We start from the raw sequence: 20,068 nt of genomic DNA on the forward strand, positions 1-20,068 counted from the left end.
GTAATTATTTGCCTTAACTCCCATGTTAGGTCCATAGAACCGAGGCTTCAATGTTGAGAATACTGTCCCAAGAAAACACATGTCAACAATAGAGGTGTGGGTGGGAGGGTTCGGATATCTGGCTGCTATCTAAGAGAGACCCTGGATCTGGGGCTCTGCATTCACTCACTTGAAGGCACACTCACTAATTCAGGCCTAATCAGAAAGCACAGGGGTTTCCCCTGTTCTCTCCTCTCAGATTTGGGTGTGTTGGGTCTGAGAGTGCAGCAGCTCTGTCAGCTCAGTGGTGTCCACTGTTTCTCCACTGGTTGGGGAGACCCTTACTTGTTGTAGCCACTTCTGTTGTCTCAGTCACAGAGCATGGAGGTTCCTGGAAGGCTAGTTGCCACCCTCCCACTTCTGCTGAAGACCAGGGAGGCCCTTACAGTGTCCACAGTGAGGCCAGCACAACTGCCTGCCTTGTAGCAGAATTGGGAGGCTGTTACAGTCTTCTGCAAGGGGAGTCTGTATAGCCTGTACAACTGACTGCAGAAGTGGGTGGCACATACAGTCACCTGACACCACAGGATCCAAAAATTTGAAATTGATGAGTGGAGGAGCAACTGAAGACATAACATCAACATTGAGGCTTCCTGGGCAAGAGGGAACAACCCTTGAGCACAGACAGTTTTGATCAAGTCACACATGGTTGTCTCCAGGGACTGAGAGTCGTGAATATTCAACCCCCAGCACTTCTTGTCCCAAGCAGAGGCCTCCCTGATTTTCAGAGGCAGTAGTAGTTGCCCCAAGCAGATGCCTCCATGCCAGGTGGCTGATAACGCAGAGGTGGCTACCCCAATTATGGGTCTCCCTGCCTGGAAGCCAAACAGTGGACACCACTGAGCTGACAGATCTCCTTCAATCTCATTTGCCCATACAGGCCCAAATCTGAGAGTAGAGAACAGGGGGAACCCCTGTGCTTTCCAATCATGCCTTCAAGAGAGTGCGCGTGCCTTCAAGTGAGTGCATGCAGAGCCCTAGATCCAAGGTCTATGTATGCTAGAAGCCAGACATGGGATCCCTCCCAACCACACGGACACTGTGAGCTACAGAGAGATCCTTGGGACAGCATTCTCACCATTGAAGCCTCTGTACTGTGGGTCTATCAGTAGAGTCCAGGCAAACAATTCCTTGAGCTCAGACAGATCTGAATACCAGGAGGACAGTAAGACAGGCCTGTAGGACTTTGAGGTATTCAGAATACCTGCTCATGTGTGTTGAGCCTGTGAGCAGTGCCAGCACATTCACCCCCTCTTGTACTAAAGCTCCACCCTTCAGACATCTTCCCACTCTAAAACTCTGTTCTTCAGGGCACATTTCCATGCACATACCTGCACTTGCACACATGCACCTGCAACAATCTTCCCTTAGCTATAGCTGAAACATCATCATCCACTATTAAAAGGTGAACCTCTCTCATTTTCCTGAGTAATATTCTAGATATCAGGAACATATGAACCCAGTCTAAAGTACAGATTCCAGGAACAAACAGGGAATGTGCCAGATAAGCAGATGGCTAGAGGCCAGTATAAGAACACATCCAACAAATATCATGACATCATGGCTTCAAGAGCAACCCCAAATGTCGAAGGATATGCTAATTCATCAGAAATACAGGAAAATGATCTCAAATCTATCCTTATCCAGTTATTAGAGGCACATAAATAGGTAAAGAATGGAGCTCTCAAAGAAATACAGGAAAATATAGCCAAACAAGGAGAGGCACATGTAGCGGGATATAAAAAGGATTCAACAACAACAACAACAACAACAAATAGAGGCCTTCCTGGAAAGACAGGATTCCACATTCACACAGATGAAGGAAGTGGTGAAGACATGAAAACAGAATTAGAATCAATAAAGAAAACACAAACAGAGAAAACCCTGCAGCTGGAGAACATAGACAGAAGATCAGGAAGCACAAAGATGAACATCACCAACAGAATACAAGAGATAGAAGAGAGAATCTCAGGTGGTGAAGATATGCTCACAGAAGTTGATACTTCTCTCAAAGAAAAAGTAAAATCAGAAAAGTCCCAAACACAAAACATCCAAGAAATCAAGGATGCCATGAAAAGACAAAATCTAAGAAAAATAGGAGTAGATGAAAAAGAAGATTCCAGGCTCAAAGATCCAGAAAATATTTTCAAGAAAATCATAGAAGAAATTTTTCCTAACTTGAGAAAGAGGTGTCCATAAACATACAGAAGGTCTACAGAACAACAAATAGACTAGACCAGAAAAGAAACTCCTCATGTCATATAAGTCAAAACAATAAATCTACAGAACAAAGAATGAACACAGTGTTCATCCATACACATTGTGAACATATAGGACACAGATGTAACATACACTACATACAAGTAATGTACATGACATAAGTTGAACATACAGGCAGATATGTGACCACATTATGAATAAGTATCTGTGTGCTCCTCACATACACAAAATTCATGCACGCACACACACACACACACACACACACACACACAAAAACATGTTCGTTCCCACAGATGTTGGTTAGTGGCATTATACTCATCGTAAATCAGTGATCATCACTTTAGTGTTCTGGATGGTGACATGGCCACAGTCCTGCAATTGAAGGAAAGTAAATAGAGTCAAAGCATGGAAAAGTCCTATTTGAAACAACTTATACTTCTAATTTTATACCAAAATAATGGCTCTTGTGACCTAGTCTAGACCATGTAACCTTGGTAGTTGTGGAGAATCTTGAACTTATCCTCATGCCATTTGATCCCAGTGCTGTGCCACCATGGCATATTTCAGGAATGCTGCAAGTTGAATCCAGGACGTTCTTCTTGAAACACAAGCTCTTCCCCAACTGAGCCATTTCCCCAGACATAAGTCTTTAATATAAGAGGCTCTCTGAACGTCAGTAGTTCGTAGATTAGAGGTGAGATTGTGAGGTCATTGAGATACATGGACTAAGGTCTGGGACCCAGTACTCCTCATAGACAGAGTCAGTGTCTCCCAATATATATTTAAGCATGTTTTTCAGAACCAGTTGTCAAAAATCTCTTTATTAAAAGGAACCAGTAATCTTGGAGCTGTGATGATAATCATATAATAGTCCTTAAGGGTATTCATATGTAAAACAAGGTCACAAGGATTAATCAATATGACCCCGGGATCTTAAACCTTGTTGGATCTCTATGGCTTCACCTCTGGATCTTATATACTTTATGAGGCAGGTTCTTGTCCTTTCACTATGTTGCTTCATTTCCTATAAATGTAAACTCTGTGGAAGGGTCCAGGCTGATACAAAGTGCCAGAATCTCATTGACTTGAGGCTGATCTGACATGGAGATCAATCTGATCATACTGAGTGTGATATCACTAAACACAACATGGGAGAAGAAACCACCTCCCTAGGCAGGTGAGAACCCTAATACCTAGGTAGAATCCCAGGATAAAAGATGCTTAATTCATCTATCTTACATGGCCTTTCCTTTATACAGATCTCTAACTGAAACTTAGTAACTGATACTGGTGAAGAACAAGGTAACATATAATAAGCATTGCTTAAACTAATGGATTCCATACTCTGTCTGTTACTTCTTTTTCCCATGATACTGGAGATAGAATCCAAGGTCTCACTCATGCTGACCTCACACTCTGACCCTGATGAACACCCCAATCCTCCTTCTGTTTTTCTCTCAAGAACCCTGGAAAATACATTGTATTAAAATCAACAGATATGAGGTAAAAGGATCAGTAAGGGTCAATACCCTCGTAGAACATAAATGACCAGGTTGTAAATGGGAGAAAAATTATCTACACTGCCCACTGATTTCTAATTACATCGCTATTATGGATGTTTAGGAATGTGACCAATGATGCTGAACTTCCAAGTAGATCGGAAAAGATGAAAAACCTTATCAGCTCTATGTCCTGGCACAAACCAAGGTCTTGATCCATTGTAAAAAGATACATATGCAGAAGAGAGGAGTGTCGTCTCTATGAGGATGGACCCCCCTCATGGAGCAGCAAGAAATTTCATTTATCCCAGTAGGTGTCAGTGTGAAAATTCCAGTTCTGAAATGACAAAGCAGACTCAGTCAAGCAGATATGACCCTAGGTCTCTTCCCACTCTTCTGTCCACCTTTCTCTAATCTTTTCTTCCTTCTTTAATTTTTGTTTTCTGTTTCCTCTCCTTTCTTAGATCTCTCTCCATTTTATTCTTTTACTCTCTCTTCTCACCCTTCCTCCTGTCTATTTCTCTGTACAATTCTTCTTCCCATTTTTAGAACCTGTGAACCTCCTCCTACTTCAATTCAAAGCCATCACTGTTATCTTTATCCTTCTCCTTGACATTGTCCTCCTGGTGCTATTCCTAATCATTATACCCTTCTTCTTTTTTCTTTTTTTTTCTCCTTTACTCGTTTTTCTTTCTTTTTTCTTTTTCTTTCTCCTGCTAGTTGTCATACTCCTACTCTTGCCTTTATCTATCTACGTCCCCCTCTGTCTATCTCTTTCTTATTTTGAATATTGTTATTTCACCTTAACCAAAGGGGGCAGAGGGATTCAACAGTAGAAATGAGTAGGAAGAAGAACCAAGTAAAGTATTTAGGTCTATTTAGATGAATAATGTGACGAACAAGGGACAAAAAATGCTAAATTCAGTGTTTTCTTATCACTGTGATAAAACATCCAGGGTATGTATGTATGCATTTATATATGTATATATATATATGTATATATATATATGTATATTACCAAGGGAAACAGGATAATTTAATGCTTTTCCAATAATAGATCTGCTAAGGAATTCACAAAAACTTGACATTAGGAATGAAAAGAGAGGACACTCATGTAGAATGTTTGGTTTAGAATTTCAACCTCAGTCTGTTGAGGTTGCTTCTTGATAGTTTGTCCTAGAAAATCAGCAGTAATAGCCACATATTTTTAGGAGCAGCTAGTATTAATTAGAATGTTGCTCTTAATTGAACAGCAATCACTTAAGACCTTCTATAGATAATTTAAATAATTTTCAGCCATGGAAGCATTTTGCTCTTACAGATATGAATCTTACACACTCACTCTTTGTATTTGGGGCACACACAACTGCGATGGACTCAGGCAGCATCTGCTGGTAGCAAAAGTGGGTGTGTAGGTCCACACTTGATAAGAATACTCTCTGGGTTGGATGGGTCTATGAAAATAAAAGAAGACAAGAATTGCAAATGAGCATACTCAGTCATGTCTGATCCACCAAGGAAAGCAAGCTCAACCAACTTCAAAAATTGGCCTCTACAAAGATTCCTCAAATCATTCCAGAAAAACACTCATCTGCTAGGTGGAGAAGGAAGAAGGGACAATCTGCTTTGTCCTCCTAACACATAAAACCCAAAAGACTCTAATTATCTCTCTCTCACTTTTAGCTGGTTCCTCACTGAGAACAAGACTCTTTTATTCATCCATGCTTATTTATACCGAATGTCTAAATGGTAACCATTTCAAGTTTTGAAAGTCAGCTTCTAACCCACATCTGTTTCTCTGCTGCAAATAGCAGACAGAGTCTTTCCTCATCAACCTTTTGTATGAACACTAATAATATTGGTTCAACAATCTCTCTTGGTCTTCAATTGTCTGCCTTGACTCCTACTCTGATCCCCATGTGATTATCCACTATGTAAAGAGGAGTCTCTTCTGCCCTTCAAATGTGGTACTGTACTAATGTCTCTTGATTTACCCCACTTTCCTTTTCTTCTCTCCCCTTTTTAACTGGATCAACAGTGTAAAAACACATCAGGCAACTGCAGGCCAGAGTAGGGATAAATCCTGTAGATACTAAGCCAAGGAAAGCAGATGTAAAAGTTATGTATCTAGACATGGCATTTCAGGTAATGTTGGCATGGTGGGAGTCACATGTAGGATGTGACCACTAATGAAATCCAGAAATAGATGGTGAAAGTGAAATTCTATCTGGATGAAGGAAGGAAGGAATTGGGACTAGGCTCCTGGTAGGTTCCTGTTTCCTTCTTTAAGTTGTGTATATACATCATTTTTATTCAAGGAGCTATTAAACTGTGCTATTCATGAATGTACACTCAGAAGTTAGCTATATTTTCAATATCACTCATTTGAAAATCTAAAATGTAGTCAAACAAAAAGTAAAATCAAGAAAATCAACATTTCTCTGTCACAAACAACTCCATATTTGGCTAAGGCTGAGGATCTGGCTTGCTTCCGTGTATGTGGACATATCTGCATTGCCCACGTGGCATGCTGGGGTTGGCTACCCAGAAGTTATTTAAGCTGTGGGCTGGCTTTCCCCAGGGTCAGATGATTGTTCAAGGTTCCTGAATAAACTGCATTGAAAAAATAAAAAACAAAAATTACCTAACGAAAAACAGAAAATCAACATCAATAAGACAAAACCATGTTCATACCATCTGACAGTTCCCTCAAGTCACAGTACTCTCTAAACCAAGTTCTGTCAAGAGCAGACTCATAATTCTCCAAGAGTCTAGGAATCAGATGCACACCTTAGTATGACATTAATAACAGATTCCAAAAATAGTCATAAACTTCATCAGATGACTTTTGTTTTGAGGTACAGTCTTAATCTCAGCTCAGGTTGGTTCTGAAGTCACCATCTAGTAGCCTCATCTTCCTGAGTGGTAAAATTCCATGAGGTTGCCAATGTACTCAGATTTCTAAGAATCTGCTAAACCTTGAAGTCTCTACCCATCGTGGCCTATTCATTAGCCAATATGGTCAAAAAACCCCAGCAGGAGATATGAATACTCTGCCTGCTGGAGCCTGTCTGTGAGTCACATGCAGAATTAATTCTTCAACACTTCTTGCTGTGTGGCTTTGGAGAACCTCCTAACCAGTATTCCTGCAGTATTGTTGCTGTTTCATCACCCACTATGTTCAATGTTCTCCTTGTTAGACCTCCACTACAGCTGCCAGGGAATGGATTCTCTTGCAACCAGCTCTCTCCATTTACCACATTTCCTAGGCCAACCCCATGCAGAAGCCTCTAAGATCCCTCCCCTGGTTTCTTCTGGCTTCTCAAAACTTCCTTCCAATGGCCATATAGATTTGATATATGACTATGCCTTAAATTTCACACAGCAAGAATTATCTCCAATTCCAATCTCAGTCCTTCTCTAAAAACCTTATTGATCCTTATGAGAGGATCACTGCTATCACCATGAGCCCAGCTAAAAGCCTGCTCTGCTCCAGACTCATCAGCCTCTGGTTCTCATTCCTTGGATATCTAAATCTCACTCTTCCTCAACAGATTGCTACCACCAGCTCATTGGATGTTAGCAGCCCCAAACCTTAACTGATCTTCACATCTCAATCAGCCTTGTATTTTCTTCATTTTTACTTATGGTCTATGGGTTTTGTCCTGAAATTGTTTTACCCATAATAACACAAACAGTTCACCCTCTACTCAAAAATCACCACTATTTTTTTCCTCCACCAAAGACAATGGAGATCATGGTTTTAATAGGTCAAATCAACAAATACATCTTATATTTTTCTGATACCAAACACCAATCCCAACCAACAGAACTGTTCAATGATGCAGGAGCACAGTGTAGGTATTCAAAGTTGACCCATCTCCTATGAACCCATTCTGGCCAATGTTTACAAGTCATCATAAGTCACTTCAAGTCGGCCCCTCTTCTCTGAAACTCACGGGGACTTAGATTTACATCCTGAAAAAATGTAGTCCAAAATGCCTCCTTTGAATTGGTACTAGGATATGTGTGATCATCCATTTGTGTTACAAGCTAGACACAAAGAGCCAATTTTTGATTATTACATATTTTGTTATTGAATTAGGCAAAACAGTAAGAATTCGTATTGAACTGAAAATCATGAAGCCACAGGAGACTGCTTCAGAAATCTCAACTTCTTCTCTTCTGAGTGTAAGTATGTGTGATAACTTAAAACCTAGAAATAAACCATGTGATTGTGGCTTACACCTTTCAATATTCCAAGAAAAGCTTCTTGTTCTCTGAGCTTCAGTACTTGATAATGAGAGAATCATTAAGAAGAAATCTCTAGGCAAGTTGCTGTGTTTGCTTGAAAATCAACAGAAGTATGTTCAGCAAGTGTAAACACTTGAAAATCTCACAGGTATGATCTCTTTGGGTGTGTTAAAAGAAAGTACTTCTTCATAAATACAAAATACAATCATTACAAATAACTCCTTTGTATTATTTAAAATACCGTAATTTATAATTTTGTGGGGACATGAACCCTATACCATGTTCCCTTACCTCCTAAGCAAGGTACTTTTCTTGACCCAGACTCTCAAGGTATGGGGACTTTGTAGACTTGCTTTGATTAAAAGGTATAATTAAAAAAAATAAATACAATAGGAAATGGTCCTATTACTCACCCTGAACACTATTGACTGCATGTTTAAACAGAAGAATGAAATGGAGTGTATAGACTCTGTGCAGAGAAAGATTTAGGTAGGAGGTTTCTAAGAGAGAAAAAAGAGACCCTTGTCAACAGGGAGGTTATTTGCTTACATGAATCCACCCTAAGGTGAGAAGCCCCAGTTTCTCTTGGACAAAAAACAGTTCCTCTTCATTGGTGGCATAGCAATAGTCAGGGCCTCCTTCCTGGAGGGGTATGACTATGTGGGTGATATGGTATTCCTCTCCTACTTGCCAAGAGAAAAGAACTTATTAAAATATCCTAGAAGTCTCAATCCCACTAGTTCATAACATAAGTAAGTGAATCCCTCACCCAAGTGAATGACCTTTACTGTTCTCCCTCCCCTCAGTGTTTCACAATCTTGGGAGCTCTTGTAGGTTCTATATAAAGGAACAGATGCTGAGATGACCCTGAGATATCTCTCTTGGCACATCCTAGGCCTATACTCCTGCCTGTAGAACTCAATATGTCTGCTCAGGAAGCTGAGGTGTTTATAATTTACATTCCAAGGCTTACCAGAGTAAGTGCTCAGAGCAGGTACCAAAAGGAATTAAATCCTCCATTTCCTTTTAGAATTAGTCAACATGAATGTCTATATGCCTCATTTCAGCCTATCTGCTTGTCTGCCTGCTGGCATGTTTCCATGGCCTACAAGACAATGTCGCATTCTCTCTGTGAAGCTGGTTTGAACTTGTAGGAAGCCTCCAGCCTCAGTTTGGCAGTAACAGGAATTAAGAGCATTAGCAACCATTACAATGAAAATTTCTAAGTATAACATTGAAACAAATGGTTCAAGGAATTCTGAAAAGCAAACAAACACAAAGTCATCAAATTCAAGGCTTCCAGGCCTTGTCACCCACAGTTCCTTCTGTCTGGTGAAGTCTATTAACACAGACACTAGATATGTTCTCTGACAGTCATGGGAAGATAAGGGGAAGAAACAACCTCAGATCAGGAAGGACTTTTCATATTTTTACCATGGATCCGCACAAAACTCCACAGGTCTCAATTTTCTTCTTAGTGTTCTTCCTTGCAGACTTTAGAAATTTCTCACATAAATCGTGAGGGAGGATCACAGGATGTAGACCTCTGACTTTCTGAACTGCAATGAAAAAGAGAGAAAAGTCTTAGGCAACAAGGCCTCCTGTTCATTAGCAAAACTCATCTTGAGAGCCTGGGAGATAAAGGAAATGTCATTGGGATTCTCTCCAAGAGTCCTTCCGAATGATGGAATCACAAAATGAGCTGGGTTTTGTTTCTCCGGGCTCTGGGTACAGCTGACTGGGAGCTGGGACCATGGACTTTATAGCCAGCTTGAGTGGATGGAGCAATAGTTTTGAATGTGACTGTGAGATGAGTGTAATTGGACCACAGAAGCCAAAGACTGAGGACATGGACAAGGAAATGCAACATTCTCTGTGGTGGTGCTCAGTGCTCCAGACTTCAGACACCTGTCCACCAGCATGTGCAAACTTTACTAGTGAGCCCTAGACTCACACCTGTGTGGCTGAGTCAGATGCAATGAGGACAGTTAGGTTTTAGACCATTCAGAAGTGCACCTGCCCTCCAGGTTTTCCCAGCATTCCTTGGTCCCTATCTGCTGCTGGGCATGTCTCAGATAAGCTCTGACCAACTAGCCTGTGTTTTCCAGCCCAGAAACAGGGCCTTCCCATCATTATATAATCCAGACATTTAGGTTCCCTTATCTCTCTTTCTCCTCTCACTCTACTCTCTTTGTATCATTCCTTCCCTTCTTCTACTCACTCTTTCTTCATTCTCTCTCTGTGCATGCTTTTCTCTTTCTCTCTCCCTTCTTCACTAGTATTGCATCCAAAAGCTTCTCCCAAGAAATCTCCATTTCTATACTATAACTTCATCTTGCAATTAGCTCATTCCTGGGTTTAAAAGGGGAAACAATTCCACACAAGCCTTCTCCAAGTCAGAAACTGTGGTTACTTGCCTGTGCTTTCCTCTGGGCCATTTTCCCCAGGCTGCTCGGCAGATGTTGATGTGCTTGGGGTGACGACCTTAGCATTCTCCTCGCTTGAACACTGCTGTGGTGGGCTGGAGAGTTGAGTTGGTACTGAGGAAGGTTGAGCTTCCTTTGCTGTTACTGTGCTAGGTCCTTCTTCCCAACTTCTGTTTTCTTTAGGTCCATACAATGGAAAAAATGGAATAGAGTGTCAGCTGGTACATCCTGATTTATATGTTTGTTTATTTATTTATGTTTAATGTTAGTTACAGTTTATTTATTTTATATCCTAGCTGTAGCCTTCCTCATTCCCTCCCAATTCCAGTCTTCCTCCCTCATCTGCTCCCTGCCCCTCTATAAGTCCACTGGTAGTCCACCAGGTACCAAAAGGAATTAAGTCCTCCTTTTCCTTTTAGAATTAGTCAACATGCATGTCTTTATGCCTCATATAGGAGGGCCAACTCCCGTTCCATCTGACCCAGCTTATCAGGTCTCATCAGGACTGGCTGCAGTGTCCTCCTCTCTGACCTAGCAAGGCTGCTCTTCCCTCAGGGCAGGGGTGGGTGTTCAAAGAGCCAGCCACTTACCTGTGCTTTCCTCTTGGTCATTTTCCTCAGGTCCTTTGGCACATGATGATATGCTTGAGGTAACAAACTTAGTGTTATCCTCTACTGCACACTGCTGTGGTGAGCTGGAGGTTTTGGTTGGAAATGAGGAAGGTTGAGCCTTCTTTGCTGTTGATGTTAGGCCAGGTCCCACTTCTCCAATTTTCTTTTCTTTAAGTCCATAAAATGGATCAAACGAAATAGTACAAGAACTGGAACATCCTGAGGACATAAAGTCCTCCCAGAAGGCTGCCCGCTCTGCTGCTTCCTCCTCTTTCTGCTTCTACAGGAAAAAGATTTAGGCAAATACTTGAAATCTCAGAAGTCTTGTCATCACAGAGATGAACAAAACCTAGATATGTTCATGTCTGATATCTCATAATCAGATCAATAAATCTGATGTGGTAGAAATCAGCCAGCACCCCCCTACTCAGTTCCTATAATGGCTGTCTCTAGTAATAGCTAAGTCTCACTCTTCTCTACACTCCACCCATCTTTGTGTGTAAGTGTGTGTGTGTGTGTGTGTGTGTGTGTGTGTGTGTGTGTGTTGTCTGGTATGGATGCAAGTGCATTTATGTGCAAGTGATTATGGAGCTTATTAATTGACTCACACACTCTAATGGAACATAACAAGACAATCCAAGAGGCTGAATAACTGGCATATACTCCCACTGTCCCTGTGCTCCTCATACTGACCATCTCCATTAGGTATTTTTCATATTCCCTGTTGTATTTGTTTAGTAGTTTCCTCTTTAGAGTCTCGGCCCTGTCAAAAACGATGTTTAGGATCTGAAATACAAAATCAAAATGGAGAATTAGAATGATTCTAATGTGAGAATAAAGGGGAATAAAACAAGTTGGGAGAAACAGCAGTAACTCATGCAGAGCTTGAACGCGATTCCGAGTCATCCCTCTCCTCTTTATTGCTCTGGTGAGGCAGCATCTGACCCCTTTCCACCAAGTATCAGGATGTGTGGATTTTCTTTGAGTAGCTCCAGGTTTCTCTGGAGATATGTGTTCATCATCTTAGGCAACCAAGACTCACCTTGATGAAGTTTGATCTTCTTCCATGCGCATCCCTTTTTCGGAGTTTTGGGCCAATGTTCAGTTTTTCCAAATATAATCTAAAGGAATAAAGGAGAGTAAATGAGAAGTACAGAAAATGTTGACATGTTTAAATTAGGCCCAGAGAAAATTTGGCTTCTGCATGCAGGATTTCAGAAGATCCTAGAGTTCACAAAAGTGCACCCTGAAAGCCAGTATCAGTTTCCATCTCAGTGTATGGAAAGATATGTGCCATTACTGTAATATTAAACTGGCACATTCAACAAATATCAGCTGTTGAGAAGAACTGTTTGTCATATTGGCAATCAGGAGACAGCACATAATTAGGGTTAATAAACTCCCAGATTCTTGAGGATACCCTACAGGGTATTAAAGAAGAGGCTGAGATTCATAGCCAAACTTTGGGCAGAGTGTAGAAAATATTGTAAAAGAAGGGGGAGATAGAAAGACCAAGATGAGACAGGAGCTCAAGGAGAGAGAAAATATCTGGGCATATGGATCTTTTCTGAGAGTGATGCTCTAGCCAAGGACCATTTATGGAGATAACCTACAAACCCTGTTCAGATGTATCCCATTGCAGCTCAGTGACCAAGTAGGTTCCCTAATCTTGGGAACAGGAACTGCCTCTGACATGAAATCAGTGGCTGGCCTTTGATGACCTCCCCATGGGAGGGGGAGTGTAGCCAATGCAACTACTCTTGATGAGACCTAATTGAGTTGGATCAAATGGAAAGGGAGGAGGACCTCCCCAGTCAGAAGACTGGGGGAAGGTCCTGGGTGGAGAAGAGGGAGGGAGGGTGAGATTGGAAACGGACCAGAGAGAGGGCTACAGCTGGGAATCAAAGTGAATAAAATGTAATTAATAGAAAAAATTAAAGAACTCATATTCATGAAGTTCTTTATTTTTGACCACAGAACCTTTCATCTTTATGTCTTTGAATAGGGAAGAAAAATTGTATATGAACTGCCAGAAATATGATTAAAACCTGACATTGTCAAATTCAGTGACAAACATGAACAGGAGAGGAGCATAAGTTAGACAACAGTCCCAGAAAAGGAGATAGAAACTGCAGGTTCTCACGTGAGGAATTTTTGATAGAGAATAAAGGCTGCTTCTTCTTTTCCACATTTATTCAGGTCAGCTGCCATTTGGAAGAAGTCATCTCTAAGACTCATGTAAGAAGCCTTGGAAAATTTTTTGTTGATTTTGATGTCCTGCCCTAGAGCACTTAAGATCTGGAACCGCTCTTGGGGAAACAGACTGACATCGTCCTGAGGATGGTCTAAGACAAAAGAGAAGACAATAAACATCAAAACCCATCTCCTGACATCCATCCTCCTGCTGTTCCAGCTAGCTAGTACACAATGTTTGCTTCTATGTGCTTCTGTGTGTGTGTGTGTGGGCCACATCTATGTGTGCCAGCTTGTGTGACAAACGGCTCCCTAAAGAAATTTGAGCAAATAAAACATCATTTGTTGTGACTCACCTCAATAAATTTAGAAAACAGGCATAGCATGGGATTACCTTAATATGGTAGTAAAGTGGAAGATTCCAGACCTAGGATCTTCATACCCCTTGAAAACACAATGCAACGGAGCAACAGAACCAACATGTAACTTAAAAACGGGCCCTTACGAACAGCCTGTTTATTGAGATTTGCACCATGACTTTACATAGCTGTTTTTATAATGGTCTTTTGGAATATATACCATTTACCTTTTTCATGCTGAGAAGCAGCAGAAAGAAACACACCTTTGAGAACTGTCAGCTCCTTGGACTACAGCTTTGCACAATCCTATCCTGAATGCTTTCAGGGGAGTCAGGGTGATTGAGAGCAGAAAAGCAAAGTATTCTAAAGACTACCTATTTACAGTATTGACCTCCTTTCTCTATCCCACTGACAGTGTAAAGAAAAGGTGATATATTATAACTCTAGCTCTTTAGTTTAAACACAGACAAAGACACTAGGGTTTTAAATTTGCCGAATATTATTTCATATAAATTACCTTTATGGTAAAGTGCAATGAGACTTACCACATTTGTTGTTCCAGTAGTGAAAGGTTCTTTATTATCTAGACAAATCTGGTGGTCTGATTGCCTAGGTATCACAAAGTTCCCTCCTGTCAACAGATGAAAACAATTTTAGGAAAGAAGACCTTTGCTTCATTGGGAATTAATGTTAATATACATTAAACTATTTTTAACTTGTTGAAGTAATGACAACTATAGCCACAAAAATACAGGTTTTTATCCTGCAATTTATTGACTGAGGCAGGATGGTAGTCACAACCTCAATTGAAGAGTGAACACTTAAAAACAATTTTAATGGGAAAAAAACAGGAGTAAGTCATTGCTTTTCAAAATGATGAAATCATTACAATGAAGTTGGATTCAAGATGGCATCAGCTGCATGCATCCTAAGAACGTTGGAGCACCTATAAGAAACCTAAGAGACCCATGAATGCTCAGAGGAAATACACTGCAGCAGAGCACAAGTATACAGAGAACACACTATCTTCAGAATAACTAAAAATGCCATCTCTATGAAGATTATGTTTTGAAAAAGCGGTGACATGAAAATTGAGAAAATAAAGATGGCTGACCAGAGCCCCATGCATCGGGAAAATAAAAGTGAATCTAGAGCCACAGTAGCTGTCACTGGTGGAGATAGATAAGGGTTCATTTCCTGGATAGGGCCTCCTCAAAAGACCTCCATTGTCAGTGTTGTAGCTGGAGACCATGGTGTTGCCCATGGTGTTTGCTTCATCCAGAAACCATGTGGCAGTGCATGTTCTTTTAGCCTCTATGCCAAAAAGAAGATACAGTTTAGGCAGGCTGCCATTGAAGAGAGTTCTTAAAAAGTGGAATTGAGTCTATACCATATGTGCCTTTCTGAGTTTCCTCACTTAAGATGATCTTGTCTAGTTTCCACCATTTGCCTGAAAATTTCATGTTTTCCTTCTTTTTAATTGCTGAGTTATTCCATTGTGTAAATGTATCACACTTTCTGTATCCATCCTCCACTGAAGGACACCTAGTTTTTTTCCACTTTCTGGCCATAACAAATAAAGCTTCTATGAACATAGTTGAACAAATGTCCTTATGAATGGTGGAGCATGTTATGGGTAGTGGTATAGCTGGAGCTTGAGGTAGCACTATTTCTACTTTTTCTGAGAAAGCACCAGATTGATTTTCAAAGTGGTTGTACAAGGTTACATTCCTACCGTATTACCCATTAGTGGATATTTGCCATGTAGTATAGGATAAATATATTAAAATCTATAGTTGCAGAAGGCAATGCAACCACTCCTGATGAGACCTAATTGACTAGGATCAGAAAGAAGGAAAATAATACCTCCTCTATCAGTGGACTTGGGGAGGGGCATGCAGGCAGAGGGTGGAGGAAGGGAGGGATTGGGACTGGAAGAGGGAGGGAACCACAGAGGGGATACAAGGTGAATAAAGTGTAATTAATAAAGAATTTAAAAAAATAAAATTGAGAAATGCAAAAAGAAAAAAATAAATCTAAACAACAAGGAGGACCCTAGGGAAGATGCTTAATCCACATTCAAAAGGACAAATTGATAGACATCAGAAGTAGGAGAAGACAAGGAAAAGAACAGAGGCCTTCCACGGAGGACCTCTGAAAGACTCTACCCACCAGGTTATGGAAGCAGATGCTGAGACTCATAGACTGATTTGGAGCAGAGTGCTGGAATCCTTATGGAAGAACAGGGAGATTGAAAGAACTGTAAGGGACAAGAACTCCACAAGGAGAACAACAGAGCCAAAACCCCTGAGTGCAGTGTGGGGGAGGGGGCATGCAGAGATCAGTATTCCAACCAAGGACCATGAATGGAGTAGACCTAGAACCCCTGTTCAAAGAGATCCGATAGGCTGGTCAGTTTCCACATAGTACCCCTACTAAGGGGTAAAAGAGATGCCTAGGACATGATCTCAGTGGCTAGCTCTTTGATCAGGATTGGTGGCTTCTACTTGGGGGTGGGGTCAGGATGGGGCAAGGGGGAATTCAGTTATCTTTACGGGCCATGGCACTGAGACTTTGACCATGTTTCAATGATTGGATGACCAACACATATTTGAATGGCTGTATTTTTTTTTATTTCTTTTGAGAGTGACATATGGGTAGGAATGTAAATCTTGGAGCAATGGAACAGGAGGGTAATGTAGGTTATATGAAATTCCCACATAAACAATAAAATAATATGTTGACAATTTTTACAATGACCTTTAACATGGAGAAAAGATTCCTTTAAAGGAGGGTTGAGTTTTAATTTGTAAGGCATACTTTCCAGGTTCTTATTATGTAGCAGAGAATTCTAGCCATGAACTAGTGGTTACGCAGCTACCTCGGACCACCATGAGCTCAGGTGACACCTCTCAACAAGCAGTCCTGGCATTAAAATTACTTTTAGAGAGTTTGTCTGGAGTACCAGAGCAGGAAACACAGCTGCTCTTGAGTTCCACACATGAAACACAGATCCATTTCACCATCCTGAAGGCCCAGTTTTAACTGTAAACACCAGGACCAGATGGGTTGCTCACTGACCCCTGAGTGGGACACAGCTGCCTATCTAGCCAGGTCAGCAAGGCAACCCTCCTCATAGAGGGTTGGCAACACTGGTGTAGAACTGCACCAGCTTTCAAATAGTATCTTGCCCCTCCGTTCACCTTTTACATACAACTCTCCACTCCCCCAACTTTTTCAGCCAAAACAGTGCCAGGAATTCTCAGGTTTCCTTCTGTTTTACTTTTCTTAAAGATTCAATACCCCAGGGAACCCTAGACCCTGCCAGTTTATATCAAAAAGAATGTGAAGGTACATTTAGTGAGTACATGAGTAACTGCTGAGTCAAAAGTCACAACCCTAGGGAATTTCAGATCCAAGACCACAATAGGAGACCATCTTTCATTCCGTACATTCCCCTTATTCCAACATCATTTTGAAGATTCCCAACTTAGGAAGATGTCCAATTCAATAAACATTAAAGATTCATTTCCTACCTGACATTGTCACAGAGGGAAATAGGAGTAAAGGGATAGGGTCTGGATAAAGGGATGAGATAAAAGCCTGTTGGGTTTCACAAGAAAAATTCACATGTGTACAGGATCAGAGATACTGGACACTGAGGAAAGTTTGTTTACTTGTCTCCATAGAAACCTCAAGATTCTATCAGGTGCTGATTGGCTGAGAGGGAGAGTCATGTCATGAAACAGGTAAAAGCCAGTAACTGTTTCATGAGCCATGTATTCAAAGGGAAAGTGGACACTCTAATTGAGTGAAAGGCTGAGCAGCCCTACTTGACTTAATCTGGGCAGCTGAAAGCACACAACCCACAGATGACAGTTCCTGTTTCCAAGACGCTTAGTTCAGGAAAAGTGTCCCATCTTTGTTTCAAGTAATCATTAATAAAGTCTTGTGTCATTGGCAGGTGACTTTCACATCATCTCTGATTTCATTAGTATTTGTTAAATGCATAGATATGTCCTTCCTCAGAGAATTAGTTAATGTGAAAATGCCCCTGACCACGGCAACTCTTTGAAGAAAAAGCATTTAATCAGGACATTAATTATACTTTTACAGAGTTTATCCTTGATATCATGCTAGCAAGCAGTCATCTTGCTCTCATTAATCAGCAGAGCTGAGAACGTTTCATACTGAACTACAAGAGACAGGTAGAGAGACATAGACACAGACAGAGACAGAAACAAAGACAGAAACAAAGACAGAGATACAGAGTCTCCATTCTGTCTTGTCGCTTAAGTTGACATATTAAATCTCAAAGCACATGTTCCTATAATACAATGCCAATAGCAAGTTTATTATCTAACAAGCCCAACCCTCCTAACTCTTCCCAGTCAGTTCCTCATTGGAGACTAAACATGTATATACGTTAACTTCATGGGGACATTCCTATTCAAGTCACCAGGATGTGGAAGAAGATGGAGGGAGACCTCTAAGCTGAATGAAGATACTCATCCTAATAGTTTGTTGTTCAATATAATGATTATAGTCACAGCATCTTTAAAGGCCCAAAGGACAGGAGTGACCTGCAGAGCTGGGTGGGAATCAACTTCCTCTTAATCAGAGCACCAGATGACTGAAATAAGGAAATGAGCTACTGGCGAGACAAAGTTCTATAGAAAGGCAGGTTTATTGGAAACAGTTCTCAGGCATCATGAGAAAGAGAGAGAGAGGGAGGAATGGAGGGATAGAAGAAGCAAGGGAGGGAAGGAGGAGTTGTGACTTTTTGGGTATTTGTTCTACTGGAGTGAATTCCACAGTTTGCAACTGCGCCAAAGAGTGAATGAGATCCTTCTTTCCCCATCCTTACCATCCACTGTCATGACATGTTTTGTTGATGTTGGCCATTCTCATTGTGATTAAATTTAACTCTCACAGTAATTTAAATTTTGTTTCTTTAATTGCTAAGCATGTTACCAAATATTTCTTAGTCATTTTTTTACTTCTGCTGAAAGCTCCATATTTAGATCTGTAATCCAATTCTTAATGTATCATTTTTGGTATTTTGTCTTTGCTTTGGGGTATTTTTATGATCTGAATATAAATCCTCTATGATGTATGTTACAGGCAAAGATTCTCTCCCACTCTTTAGGGTCCTTTCTTTCTTTTTTCTCCCCTCAAATGATTGTTTCCTCAGTTGTATAGAGAAATTTTATTTTTAGGAAGGGAATGATTATAGGGAAAATGAGCCCTCACACACTGTTGTTGAGAGTGCAAACTAGTAGAGCCACTAAATCAATCTGTGTGGAGAACTCTCAAAAAGGCTAAAAGTACATCTAGTATATGATCCACCTACATTACTTTTTGGCATATACCAAAAGATCTCAACATCATCCGAATTATACATACCTACTCTGCCATATTCTTTTGTGCTCTGCTCATAATAGCTGGGAAGCAGAAGCAATCAAAACTTCCATCAACCAAAAATGGATAATGAATGTGTGATACAGATTCACTATTGAATAATATTCAGTTATATTTTCTTTAAATCCTGAGCTTTCCAGGTAAATTGATGAAACAAGAGAAGAACAAACTGAGTAAGGTAACCCAGATTCACAAATGACATATGTTCTCTCTAACTGGGGGTTTCTAGCTCCAAATATTCAGGTTGGAGAAATACTCAAGAAGAACTGACAAAACCAGACCTGGAAAAGGGACCATTTCCAGGGTAATGGGCTTGGGGAGCAATAGAGGAAATAGCAGGGTACACATGACCTGGATGGGAAAATGGTTAAAAGAGTGTCATCTTAGGAGGAAGGAAGGAGGTAATTTCAGAAAAAGGAAGGAGGATAAAATAGTGAAAGTATACCTGAAGGTCATAAGGAACATTACTACTAACTGGTTGTCTTTATAAAAATCTATGAAGATTGAGGTTTGGTGCCTCACTCCTTTTAACTCAGCACACAGGGAGGCAGAGAATTGCTGGGAGTTTGAGGCCGGACTGTTGGACAAAGCGAGTCCATGACAGCCAAGCTTACACAGAGAAACGGTGCCTTAAAATAAAGAAAAAAGAAAAAAAACACGTATGATGTATGTAATTCAGTGCATAAATATACACATACAGTTTAAGTGAACTTATATGAGATGAGAATGCACACTCTAGGAGCCAAAGCCCAAAAAGAAGAAGAAGAAGAAGAAGAAGAAGAAGAAGAAGAAGAGCCATTCCCTCTTTACAGTCATTGTTCAGTGCTGACGAAAAGAATCAAAAATCATACAGCCTATTTTTACTGCTTTGGTTGCTTACTAAAGATGCAAGGTAAGAATTGCTATTGCTGAAGACCCTAGGCATTCCAGAAAAAAGGCCTACATGTCCGAGAGCTGAAACTGATCTGAATGCCTCCCTCACTCAAGATTAGCTGGCATGGTATCACAAAGTACCTTGTAAGCTTCCAAAGGAAAGAGGCAAGCAA

General features: G+C 40.7%; 1 protein-coding gene across 1 annotated transcript; it reads right to left on the minus strand.

Annotated features, from left to right (window-relative positions):
• Nucleotides 1-2,574: 2,574 nt before the first annotated feature.
• Nucleotides 2,575-14,865, minus strand: LOC132655343 (STAM-binding protein-like). The gene is made up of 8 exons (XM_060388336.1): nt 14,823-14,865; nt 13,193-13,394; nt 12,092-12,170; nt 11,743-11,835; nt 11,029-11,329; nt 10,430-10,615; nt 9,447-9,571; nt 2,575-2,631 (listed from the first exon to the last, which is right to left on the minus strand). Exons 1-8 carry the CDS (start codon nt 14,863-14,865, stop codon nt 2,575-2,577), a joined length of 1,086 nt encoding a protein of 361 aa, XP_060244319.1.
• Nucleotides 14,866-20,068: the final 5,203 nt, after the last annotated feature.

The sequence above is a fragment of the Meriones unguiculatus genome, chromosome 7, assembly GCF_030254825.1.
Source record: "Meriones unguiculatus strain TT.TT164.6M chromosome 7, Bangor_MerUng_6.1, whole genome shotgun sequence".
Classification (NCBI taxonomy): domain Eukaryota; kingdom Metazoa; phylum Chordata; class Mammalia; order Rodentia; family Muridae; genus Meriones; species Meriones unguiculatus.